Here is a 12,170-nt window from a genome sequence, read left to right on the forward strand (position 1 = left end):
GCTTTGAACATGCGCACCCGCAAATCTTAGCAACGAAAACCTCGACGTCAGGCGCTGCAGCCTCCGTAGGCCGCTGGGTTCCATGGTTAACACTAAGCCGTGGCCAACGAGTGGGCGAAAATGATGAGATTCTTGAAAGAAGCATCTTCGAATGCTTAAGAGCACCAAATGGTACATTCACAAGGTATTCCGGGCACTTGTATACATTTCACCCGTGCGATATTTAGATCGACGATGATAACGATCAGCCTTGTACAGCGCCGCGAAGTAGTGCCCAAATCTGGTGGTGGTGGAACTGAAAGAGCAAAGATAGGGTATTTGCTTTCGTGTTGCTATAGCTGTAATCTGTCCGGTGGACAATCCCAAATTTAGAAAAAGATCACTGAATGCCATTTATGAATGCCCCTCATTGACCCGGAATGCCTTCTGACCCGCGTAGTTGAACCTGGATCGGCGCATGAACTCTCACTGACGCGACATCCCTGATCGCCGCAGGTGGTCCAGTGATTGGTGTATAGACTGCAGCTCGGCTTAACGGGCCCATTCTGGAATTGGGTTGGAGGCTCCAGCGTTCGGTACTGGGGCTCTGACTGGCAAATGACCCATTGCCTCAATGTGCACAATCATCATAAGTTATCATGTTCCCTTTTATTATCAAATGACCCAGACCACTACAAGAGGCCCACTGTCATTCGGTGTCCCGTCTCCGCCCCCGTTGAGCAAATCTTCCCCTGACCGGCTCGAGGCCCCTTGTTGACACAAAATACCCTGTTGGGCACTGTGGGTCCCTGAACGATACAGCATCTCTCCATTTTTGCAGGGGCCTGACCAATGTAAATCGCGGCTCGGCCGTGTCCCTGTTTCGGAAAGAGGCCCCCAGTGGTCAGACTGACAAAGGGCCGACTGTTCGGTATAGGCCCTCATCGACTCAGTGGTCCCCGATCAGCACGAAGGGCCCTCTGGTTGTCATTTAAGGGCCCGTATCCGCAGGCCGGGCCCTTGAATGAGACTTTGACCAGCCCTTCGTGCCCTTAGGCCCTCCAATCGGGTCAATGATTGTCGGAACTGGTGGGCCCTTCAGGCTCTTGGGGCCTCCTCGAACACTGCCTCTGGCGGCCTCGGGATCCCTTGCCAACATAGGCCCCCGTGAGTGGTTGTGGGATCCTGACAGGCGCTGGGGCCCCGACCAACGTAGACCGCTGGCTCTGGCGTTATCCCTTGGGAAGTGGGCCGTCATTCCCATGCTGCCACGGAGCTGACTGTGCATTAGTGGTGGTGCCTGACCAATATATAAGCCTTTATCGACTTAGGTGGCCGCTCATAAGCGCGCTGGGCTGCCGTTGGAGTGCCCGGCCCTGCGGACCGGGGCTCTGAATACGACTTCGGACCGGCCCTTCCAGCCCTCAGTTGTGGCCCCTCAGTTCAGCCCTGGGGGGGCTTTAAGAGCCCTTGGAACCTAGGGAAAGGGGCGTGTGCCCCCTGTCCCCCTCCCCCGACCCTCCATCTGTACTACTGTCCCTTAGGTCACACCCAAGGAGAATTAGAGGGGAGCATAGACACACAAATGATGGTTCTAGGTTCACCTCAATTTGCCATTTGTACAGTTGACGATGCAATGGTATTTGACAGTCAAATGATGCAGTTTTAAGGAAAGTCTAAGCCCTTGTTCGTTGAATAGAAAACGGCTGCCAAGATAGCAGTGAACTAGTACTGTTCGGCATTGCGTCGCTTTCGACGTGACATCAGCTTTGATACAATCGTGGCGCGGGGCGTGCGTCCTCGGGTTTGGTGTTATTGCATTTTCCGCTAAATTGTCGAACCATATCCATATCCAGGTACGTAACATCCATTGCTGATCTTAGGAGTTGCTCTTTGAGCAATATTATGACGGTGCTGAGAGGGGAATAGCAGCAGAATCCAGACACACTTTGTGCGTCATGCCTCGCCTCAACTGTCGAGCAGTTTTCGTAAGGCAAGCTGCGAAACTGCTACGATAATTTGCTTGCACGCAACCAAGGCCCGCATAAAGCACCGTTTGCAGTCAGTTGTGTGCGGATGATTCTATATTTATCTCCTCCTTATGTTTTATTTTAATATAGGGGTGGTGTTTCTAGCTTAGCAGTTTGTACCGAGTGCTGCATGGACTTGTATCACGGTATGGAAGTGATTTTGGTTGAAATACATGTCTTTGGACAAAATTTGCAAGGATAACTAGCCACAATGGTTTTTATAATCTACGTGCTCCAGGGCACCGCGCCATTTTTCCAAGCCATTGCTTAGAAATTCAGACCACATTCACACACCCTCGCACACTCCTTACGTTGACTGGCACAATGTTGCGGCGTAGCCATATGGCATGCGTATGGCCCAATTTGTGCAACAGGCAGGTGACCTATGTAGCACTTTAGTATCAAATGATGGCACTGACCATGTATGGCTTACAATATTCCTGGATTTCATGCAGCATGACTCAATTATGCAAGCTAAGCACATAGATGATGGTGGTAGTAGTAATGCACATAGATATAATGGTAGAACATAGTGCACATAGATGTGATGGTAGCAGTATTATTAACACATCTATATTTCTATGTTCCTGGTTTGCTCTGATGAATAAGGTTATCACTTTTCTCTTATCTACAACATAGCTTAATATGCCTCTTTACTTGCTACTGAAAAAGCAGGCTTCACCCTATGCTCACCTGACTTGGTAGCTGTTAACTTGTCCACCAATCATCAATCAGTGCCATCTTTGACATTGTCACACACTGTGAAGGCTGTCACCAGTGATCAAAAGCAATTTTTTTAAGGTTAAGGTGATACAATGCTGCTGTTTTCTGATAATAGTATATTGTGATCTCACCAAATATTTGGTCATCTTATATGGGCCGGATATCAATCTGAACTCATGCACTGAACCTAGCGATTATGCACACTGAAGCAAGGCCTGGCCAAGTTGCACAGAATTTGCCTGATTATTGATGTTTTAAAATATTTTTTAAGTATGTTGATCTGGATTTGAAGGTAACTGTGTGCTGACCACTCAACACACTGTACTAGTATACATGGAAAATGTTTGCCGCAATGGCACTGCTGTGCAGAACACTGGGCATGTTAAACATAATATTTGTCAAGCTTTGTGTCACATGAGTCAGGAAGTCGGGCATAAGCACGAGTTTTTAATTAAGACTTGTTATCTAATAATTTAGAAATGACACCATAACCTGGCATATAAATGCAGGTAGGCAATGTAAGACCACAGGTAGGGGTTATAAATGGTTAGGTAAAGGTAAAGTGAAAGGGTAATATGCAAAAATACCACAAGAAAGAGCTAAAATGTGTACCCATAATAATATTTGGGATCCGGAAAGGCTGCATCCATTACCACACCTCCCATAAATTCAAAGTACTACAAGTTTGTCAGCCTGTCAGCCGGAGTGGAAATTTTGCACAGCCAGTTTTGGTCATCACAGCAAAAACATTGTATTGCAGTGCAATGTGATGAGAAGTAAGTCAGCATGCTTCACATGTGTGTGAACAAGCAAACATCTTTGACTGCAAATATCATACATATGCTGCCTGCCAGGACATGATTGTAGGCCAAAGGCACAGCAGTTGATATGACAGCAAACCACATTTTGGGAACCACATTGGATTACTTTGTACTTGTATTTCGTTGACATCCTTTTCCCATATCAGCTGAAGTTTGGCAGTGGGATGCTGCTGCCCTGCTAGCGCTGCTGGCATCTTCACAAGTGGGCAGGCTGCAGGCCAGTGTCCTGGGCATGTAATGACACAGTTTGTGGGTTGGGAGCTGGGGGAGGGGAAGAGGCGCTGTTGGGGGGAGGGTGGGGGGAGGCGACTGAGCCTCACGCCACTTTTCGCCGATACACGCCGCATTTTACCAGCTTGTGTCATGATGGAATGAGGTGTACAAGATGTACAAGATACTAACATGATACATGAAAGGGTGATGGGTATTAGGGTAATGATGGTGTTTGATCTTTGTCTCCCTATTTTGGGCTCTAATGATGGGCTTCTAACATTATTCTTCTTTTACAGGATCTGGTTGTCCTGGCCCATGTCTTAGCACCAGTCCGTCGTGGAATCTCTTGTGGATCGTGCTTGCTGCATTTAGGCGCCACCAGTTTGCCAGAATGCTGTACTTAGAAGATTACATTGAAAGTAAGTTGTGGGAATGATAGATAGCGAGATCTAAGCTGGAAACAACAAATCTTCAGTATTGTGTGTGTCTCCAGAAATAGAACATTTAGGTAGTCTGAAATGTATTCAATCATCTACCAAATGTAACCTTTCAGCTTGTTGTGCGGTACTTGCAACGTCATTGACCCACTATCCCTGATCCATCATTTGAGTTTAGCACTTGCGTTTGTCCACGCTCCAGGTGCCCGCCTTTCTGTGCAGCACTTTGGGTGGCGCGCATCCTGGCCTGTTGGGCCATGCTGACATATGTCCGACGGAGGCCCGCGTGAGGCAGTGTTGCTCGTGCGCTTCAGGTGGTCTAGACTGATTGCGCTGCATTGCTTGCTGTTTGAAACTCAAAACAAGGTCTTGGGTGCACACATGATGACACCAAAATAAGTATTCTCCGGAGGTACTGAAATGCTTGTGAGTCAATTGCCAAACTGTAGACTTTGTGTCTCATGCTTTTGTCACATTGGGGCCTCTCGGACGGCACGGTATGTGCGCATATGTCCCCCAGTTTGAAGACCCCGCAGGACGCACGCTGGACCGTACATAAAAGCTCACTTCCGCCCAGTGGGGCTCCTCCAGCGATAGTGTTTGACCTCTCTGAGTTCGGCCTCGATGCACGCCTGGCGTGTGCCAGGTTCCTGAGGCACTCATGGTCGGAGGAGGTTGCGGGGGCTTTGGATCGAGGACATAATTGAGAAGTTAGTATCGCCGTGGCAAAGTTCAGGGTCAGCACTCTGGCGTTGCGCACGTCTTTTCAAGCTCATTGACTAAGGCCTTTTCAGCTGTGGTTTTCAAAATTTCCAATAGCCGTTTTCCAAATATGCGGCGCAGTCTGTTAAGGGAGTTTGTCCGGGTATTGGTTTGTTTTGCTAACAGGAGCGAGCAGCAGCGGAGGATTGCTGCTGGGGCCGCCGTTGATGAAGCCGCCGCTCTCGGCGTGGTAGCGCTTGCGAGCCGCGTGTAGCGCGTAGAAATCTTGCTCAGCAGTCACTTGCAACTCAAACAATGGCCAGCAAGCATGCGACGCCGTCATAAGGTCCCTCTGCGATTGCGGTAATGATTGATAGGTCCCATGAATTCATAGCTCGTGAGAGTCACCTACCGATCACCGTTAAGTACGGACCGGCCGTGCGGAGCGGTATCAGTTTTTTGGAATTAATGAATTAGATGGAACTCGAAGGACCTCGTGGCGCTGCCTGAAAAAGCTAGTAAATTAAGTGTCCCCAATTCAGCAGAGAATGTGTGGTCACTTCTCATGGTTATCATTTCCTCAGCCTTGGAAGGTTTGGCGCTTATTCAAGCGTTCTATGCTGACTTCCATAAGCGTGTTTTATGCTAATTCCCAGGGCTGCAGTTGTTAAAATACATTTGGCAAAAAGAGACGCTGACTTTTGAAACACGTTTCAAGCCTTCAGACGTGCGGATCAGCTGGAATTGACTTGGCATGGCCTGGAGGACGAAATCTGAATAGTGTACAATGGACGTATGTGCTACGTGCACCAAATACGGCGGCGCTGCCATCTGCCGCCTTTTGGTTTTCACAAGACAGCATGGAGGCTTGTAAGGGCTGCCGACAAAGCTATGCCGGCAAGGGCTAAACTGAGCACACTTCTGATGTTATATCATTGCTGATTCCCTGCCAAACCCAGCCAGCATTGTTGCCAATCCGTTCAAATCCCGAGACAGATTCACCTTGCGTCTCTCCGTTCACCACATGATGATGATGATGTTGGTGACGTGCGTAACGTCCCCCGCCACCTTCCGTTTCCGTTCCGCCGCCGCTGCCGCTGCAGCCGCCGTGCTGAGGAGCGCGGCCGGGCTAACGCTGCCCTGCCCCCCTCCCCTGTCCTAGTGATCGTCCCTGCACCCCCCCCCCCCCCCCCCGCCCCGCCCCCCACCTCCGTTCCGCCGCCGTGCTGAGGAGCGCGGCGGCCGCGACTGACGCTGCCCCGCCCCCCGCCGCAGTGATCGAGCACCTGCCCCGGGAGCTGCGGGACAGCTTCACCGAGGTGCGGGAGATCGACCTCCAGGTGCACAGTAAGTGTGACGGGCGCCTGTGGCGGGGCCGCTCCGGGCCCGGTGTCCCTCCGGGGTGTAAGCCGTCTGGCTCCGTCGGGATGGCTGCACGGCCTCCTGCACCCGTCCGGGCAGGCTGTGTGGATGCGCTTGTCCTAGTTTGGCGAGATTGGGCGCTGTGCGAGGTCGCGTGAACGCTCCTTTGTCCTGGCGAAAGGTGTTCGGCGCCTGAGGTGACTACCGAATACCTACGGGGTGGACACAGGTGCGACTGCCAGCGTAGGAATGCGGCGGCGTTCGTTATGCCACCGTCCAGTTTGCCTGTGTTAGTGTAGAGCCCCGAACGCGATCTGTTATCAGTGACGGTGGCAACACACTTATGAGACGAATACACTTTGAGGTATATTGTCGTCAGTTTAGCCAGAGCGTCCACCGGCGGCCGAGCGAGAGACGGCGAGACCGGCGCCACGCATCCGACTGATTTAGCCGCGGCGTGCGTTCTCTGGCCGAGCGCTGACGGGTCGCCTCGCGCCCTGCAGCGGACGCCACGCCCAGCCGCCAGACGGGCAGCTCCCCGGCCAGCTCCACCCGGCACATGCTCCGCTCCATCGCCGTGCTGCGCCACGTGCTGGGCGAGCTGCGCGGCAGCCTGGCAAACGCCCCGGGCGCCGCCGCGCCGCCGCCGGCCGCCGCCAAGTCGCCGCCGGCCGCCGCCAAGTCTCCGCCGGACGCCGCCAAGTCACCGCCGGCCGCCGCCAAGTCGCAGCCGGCCGCCGCCAAGTCGCAGCCGGCCGCCGCCAAGTCGCCGCCGGACGCCGCCAAGTCACCGCCGGCCGCCTCCAAGTCGCAGCCGGCCGCCGCCAAGTCGCAGCCGGCCGTCACCAAGTCGCCGCCGGCCGCCGCCAAGTCGCCGCCGGTTGCCGCTCAGGCGCCTGCGCAGAAAGCGGCTCCGCATGGTGAGGCCGCGGCCGGCCAACGGAAGAGCAGGGGGCAAATCAAGGCTGAGCGGCGGGCCAGAGCTCAGGCGGCCAAAGGTAACGCGAACAACCCCGCTAAGGTGGCCGAAGGTAACATCAGCAGCGCCGTCAAACCGGCTGAAGGCAACGCGAACAACCCCGCTAAAGCGGCCAAAGGCAATGCGAACAACCCCGCCAAAGCGGCGGAAGGTAACACGAGCAATCCTGCCAAAGCGGCCAAGGGTATCGCGAACACACCGAACACACCCGTCAGGGCAGTCAACGCTAACGCGAGCCACCCTGCCAAGCCGGCCAAAGCTAGCGCGAACCAGCCCGCCAAAGTATCCAAATCGAATACGGGCACGCCTGTCAAGGATGCCAAAGCGAGCGTGAGCAAGAAGGCGTCGCCGACGGCCGGCGGCGACGGCTCCGCGCAGGCGGGCGGCGGCCGTGGAGCGGCAGGTCAGGCTAGCCCGGTCGCCCGCCCTGCGCAGGCGCCAGCGCCGGCGCCGGCGCTGGCCGCCGGGGCGCCCGTCCAGACCGCAGCGGAGCCGTCCCACCAGGCCCAGCCTGCTGACGGTCAGCAGAAGAGCAGGGAGCAGGTCAAGGCCGAACGGAAGGCCAAGGCTGAGGCGGCCAAGCTGGCCAAGGCGGCCAAGGCCAACGCCAACAAGTCGGCCAACGCCAACGCGAACGAGCTCGGGAAAAGCAGCACCAGCAAGGCCGCTGGAGCTGGCGCGAGCAAGAGTGAGGCCTCGCTGCCGGCGGCGGCGTGCGGCGCTGGTGCGGCCGGTCAGGCGACCGCGAGCCGGCCGGCCACCGCACCATCGGCGCGACCGCCACTTCAGTCGCCGCCCGGACCCAAGACGGAGGTGCAGTCTGCTCCCCAGACCGTGCAGCAGGCGGCAGCGGCGGCCCCCGGCCCGGCCGTGGCCGAGCGCGGCGGTCAGCCGAGGCCGGTCCCGAACGCGGCCCCGGCGCCGGACCAGCCGCCAACCAAGTCCAAGGCCGAGCTGAAGGCTGAGAGGCGGGCGCTGCAGGAGGCGCAGCGGGCGGCCAAGGCAGCGGCGGCGGCGGCGGCGGCAGCTGCGGGCCCCGCCGCCGCCAAAGGAGGCAGCCAGCCGAAGCCGGCCCAGAAGGTGGCCGGGCCGGCTCAGCAGCCGGCGCCGGTGGCGCGCCCGGATCAGGACACCGCCCAGCCGGACAAGAAAAACTCGAAGAAGGCGCCGGCCGCCACCAAGCACCACATCCACATGTTCTCGCACCTGCCGCAGTTCGACGCCGGCGCCGTGGACGCGCTGACGCTGAAGCACGGCGTGCATCCGGCCGTGCTGCGCCTGGGCCTGCGGCTGGCGGCCGGCCGCATCACCGGCGCCAACGCCGGCGCCGTGGCGCTGCTGGCCGCGCTCGCCGCTCTCGTGGAGGACTACAAGACGCCGGCGCAGCGCGAACTCCGCCGCGACCTGCCTGACCAGGTGCGCCGAGCCGTGGGTCACGTGGCCGCGTGCCAGCCGCTCTCGGTCGCCATGGAGAACGCGGCGGCGCGGCTGGACCACGCCATCCGCACAGAGGTGGCCGACGGGACCAGCGACAACGAGGCAAAGAAGCACCTGTCGGAGTGGATCGAGTTCTTCATCAGAGACAACATCTGTAAGGCGGTGACGGCGATCACGCACTACGCCCTGGAGAGGATCAAGGACGGCGACACGATCCTGACGTACGGCAAGTCGGCGGCGGTGCTGGACGTGCTGCGCGAAGCGCACATGAAAGGCCTCCGCTTCCACGTGGTGGTGGTGGACTCGCGGCCGCATCTCGAGGGCCGTGGTATGCTGCGGATGCTGTTGGACGCCGGCGTCACCTGCTCGTACGGCATGATCAGCGCCATCAGCCACCACATGAAGCAGGCGACCAAGGTGCTACTGGGCGCGCACGCGCTCCTCTCCAACGGCATGGTGCTGTCGCGCGCCGGCTCGGCCATGGTGAGCCTGGCTGGCCGCGCCCTTAACCGGCCCGTGCTCGTCTGCTGCGAGAAGTACAAGTTCTCGGAGCGCGTGCAGACCGACTCGCAGGTGTACAACCGGCTGGGCGACCCGGATGCGCTGGTGCCGGCGGCCGACTCGCCGCTGGCCGACTGGCGGCGCTGCGAGGCGCTGACGCTGCTCAACCTGGCCTACGACGTCACGCCGCCCGAGCTGGTGGATGTGGTCATAACCGAGCTGGGCGCTATTCCGTGCACGTCGGCGCCGGCCGTGCTGCGCCTGCAGCAGCACGCCGGGTACTGAGGCGGCGCACGCGGTGGCTGGCACGCCGGCCGTGCTGCACCTGCGGCAGCACGCCGGATGCTGAGGCGGCGCACGCCGTGGCTGGGACCCCGGCCGTGCTGCGCCTGCAGCAGCACGCCGGATGCTGAGGCGGCGCACGCCGTGGCTGGGACCCCGGCCGTGCTGCGCCTGCAGCAGCACGCCGGATGCTGAGGCGGCGCGCGCGGTGGCTGGCACGCCGGCCGTGCTGCGTCTGCAGCAGCACGCCGGATGCTGAGGCGGCGCACGCAGTGGCTGGCACGCCGGCCGTGCTGCGTCTGCAGCAGCACGCCGGATGCTGAGGCGGCGCACGCGGTGGCTGGCACGCCGGCCGTGCTGCACCTGCGGCAGCACGCCGGATGCTGAGGCGGCGCGCGCGGTGGCTGGGATCCCGGCCGTGCTGCGCCTGCAGCAGCACGCCGGATGCTGAGGCGGCGCACGCGGTGGCTGGCACGCCGGCCGTGCTGCGCGCCAGGGATGGGAAGAGGAGGGGGCACGGGTGGGCGCGTGTGAAGGGCTGGTCCGCGGCGTGGCCGTGGGAGCGGGACTGGTCGGTGCGCCGCGCCCACATGCAGCTGACGTGTGCGAAATGTCCACGGTTGTGGTGAATGACGGTTTGGGCTGCGGACAGTGTAGGTCAAGACATGGTTGCCCCTTATTGTTACGGTGGGGCTGGTCAGGGCTTTTGTAGGCACAAAACCTCTTCTGACGTAGTTTGTTTTTGTGACGGTAGCCTCGGCTGTGGCTTGAGCGCATTGAGTTAAAACATGTAACCACTACAGGTATGTAGTTTCTTTTGTTTTAATAAAAATGCTGCCTCCATTTCGGTACTTTAGACAGAGCAACCAGTAGGCATGGGGTGTTGTCTGCATATTCCCCATGCCCTACAATGCTTGATGTGTGGACCGCAGTGCTGCGCGCATTCCTCGCCCTCTGCACCAGACATATGTCAGCTATTTGTACACGCCCAGAGGCGCTGCGTCTTCGCTGCGGCGCCTTTGTTTCGCGGGAAATATTTTGGATGGGGGGTTGTGTCAAAGGGGAAGTTCCCCCTTTCGGTGCTCCGTCAAAGTTCATTCGTAGTGAACGCTCGGAATTGCCGGACACTGACGATGGCACTATGGTGCGCATGGATGGGCCCTGTATGAGCTGAAAAGTGCTCTCATGTTTTCATGCACGATATCAGTTCTAAGTGGTGGTTCAAATGTGGTAGCACCGCAAGATGGGGCGTTGCGAGGTCAGGAAAGATGGAAACGGAACAAAGAAGGTGGAAATATTTTGTTTTTCTGCATTTCGGTCGGTGGAAGCGCGTCAGTTTCGCTTATGATTGTCCTTCCTTTTTAGGTAAGATTTTCCTGAAGACGCTAACAGCCTCTTTCCCAGAGACTATCCATCATGATATGACCTAGCGTGCTAGTGCAAACACCCGAAAATATTATTTTTAAGTGAAATTGAATGTCATTCCGAACTAACGAAAAATGTTGACGAAACGAAATTGATGGTCACCGCCGCTACCCCATCGCGCGCGTATTGGGTACAGAGGATTTCTACACCCTTACAGTTTTGAGTAGCTGTATGTGCGCGCTGACCTTATTTGTGACAAGTTTTCAAATGGATTATGAGGACCGATAGCCCTCCCCGGACAGGCTTTTGTCATTTTCATCACGCGTGAGGCAGCCGAGCTCCATCACTTGACACGCTGAAGTGAAACAGAAGACGGCATTGAGAAGTTGGATGTGAAAGTGCACCGCATAATTCCCGTTCGACACCGGTTTTAATTACGCCCTAGGACAAGGGAACTGGACGATGTAGATGTCACTTGCAATACAAGAGGCGCATGTGGTCGCCTCCCTCACCTAAGACGTGTGGATGCTGCGGGAAAGTATTATGTGTAGTCTGGCACTTGACACCAATATGTATCGATAATAAAGCGTAGGTGGGTGTGATGTTTAACCCGTTTTCTAGGTCAGTAAAGGTCAACTCTAGCGTGATGCGTCGCACCCTGCGATCCTATGAACAAAGCGCGGCTCGACAACGAAACAAGAAACGCGTGGTGGCGCTTTCAAACTGCGGCAAATATTGATGGCAGCGGCCTGGGATAGATAAAAGCGGGTCACAGAAACCCAACGGTATTTTCTAAAAAGTGGATCTGGAAGATCTCATGGTTTGATCAAGGATCACCTGATCTTTGGACAAATTAATGAAACTGCACCGTCACGTGGTAATGCGAGATAGTGTGAAGTAATCCAGAAGTGTTGCCAAATGCGTGATGTACCATAAACATGCGGTATCGGGCGTCTGTTGTGCGAGCGACATGGCCCCGATGAAGAGGTCAGCGGCCATGGCCTGACGAGGTTGGCCCTCCAAATGTGTACCGGTATTGCGATATGTCGTTATGCTTCCGACCACCTCACTAGCGTGGCTGCGATCCAGAAGTCACTACAGGGTCTTACGTGCGTCTAAGGCCCTTCCTCTATAATAGATCCAAAAGTACTTTAGGGCCTTACGTGCGTCTAAGGCCCCCTCATCGTCCGACAGAAGTTATTTAGCTATTATGCAACCCAAAACAAAAGATCATGGGAGCCTCGCAATGATTTTGGGAAGACGTGATCCTTTCTGTGACACTTCCAAGGCAGGTCGTTCAGCTAAGGCATGACAATACCAAGCCCTGTGCGTCACATCG

General features: G+C 56.5%; 1 protein-coding gene across 1 annotated transcript; it reads left to right on the plus strand.

Moving 5' to 3' along the window:
- Positions 1 to 7,086: 7,086 nt before the first annotated feature.
- LOC119095077 (translation initiation factor eIF-2B subunit delta) lies at positions 7,087 to 9,507 on the plus strand (the record flags this gene model as incomplete). Its single annotated transcript, XM_037217970.1, is given in 2 exon segments — positions 7,087 to 8,059; positions 8,375 to 9,507. Coding segments are annotated over 2 exon segments (2,068 nt in total), but the record flags the coding sequence as incomplete, so codon positions are not given.
- Positions 9,508 to 12,170: the final 2,663 nt, after the last annotated feature.

Source organism: Pollicipes pollicipes, unplaced genomic scaffold (assembly GCF_011947565.3).
Source record: "Pollicipes pollicipes isolate AB1234 unplaced genomic scaffold, Ppol_2.1 Scaffold_4219;HRSCAF=4965_pilon_pilon_pilon, whole genome shotgun sequence".
Classification (NCBI taxonomy): Eukaryota; Metazoa; Arthropoda; class Thecostraca; order Pollicipedomorpha; family Pollicipedidae; genus Pollicipes; species Pollicipes pollicipes.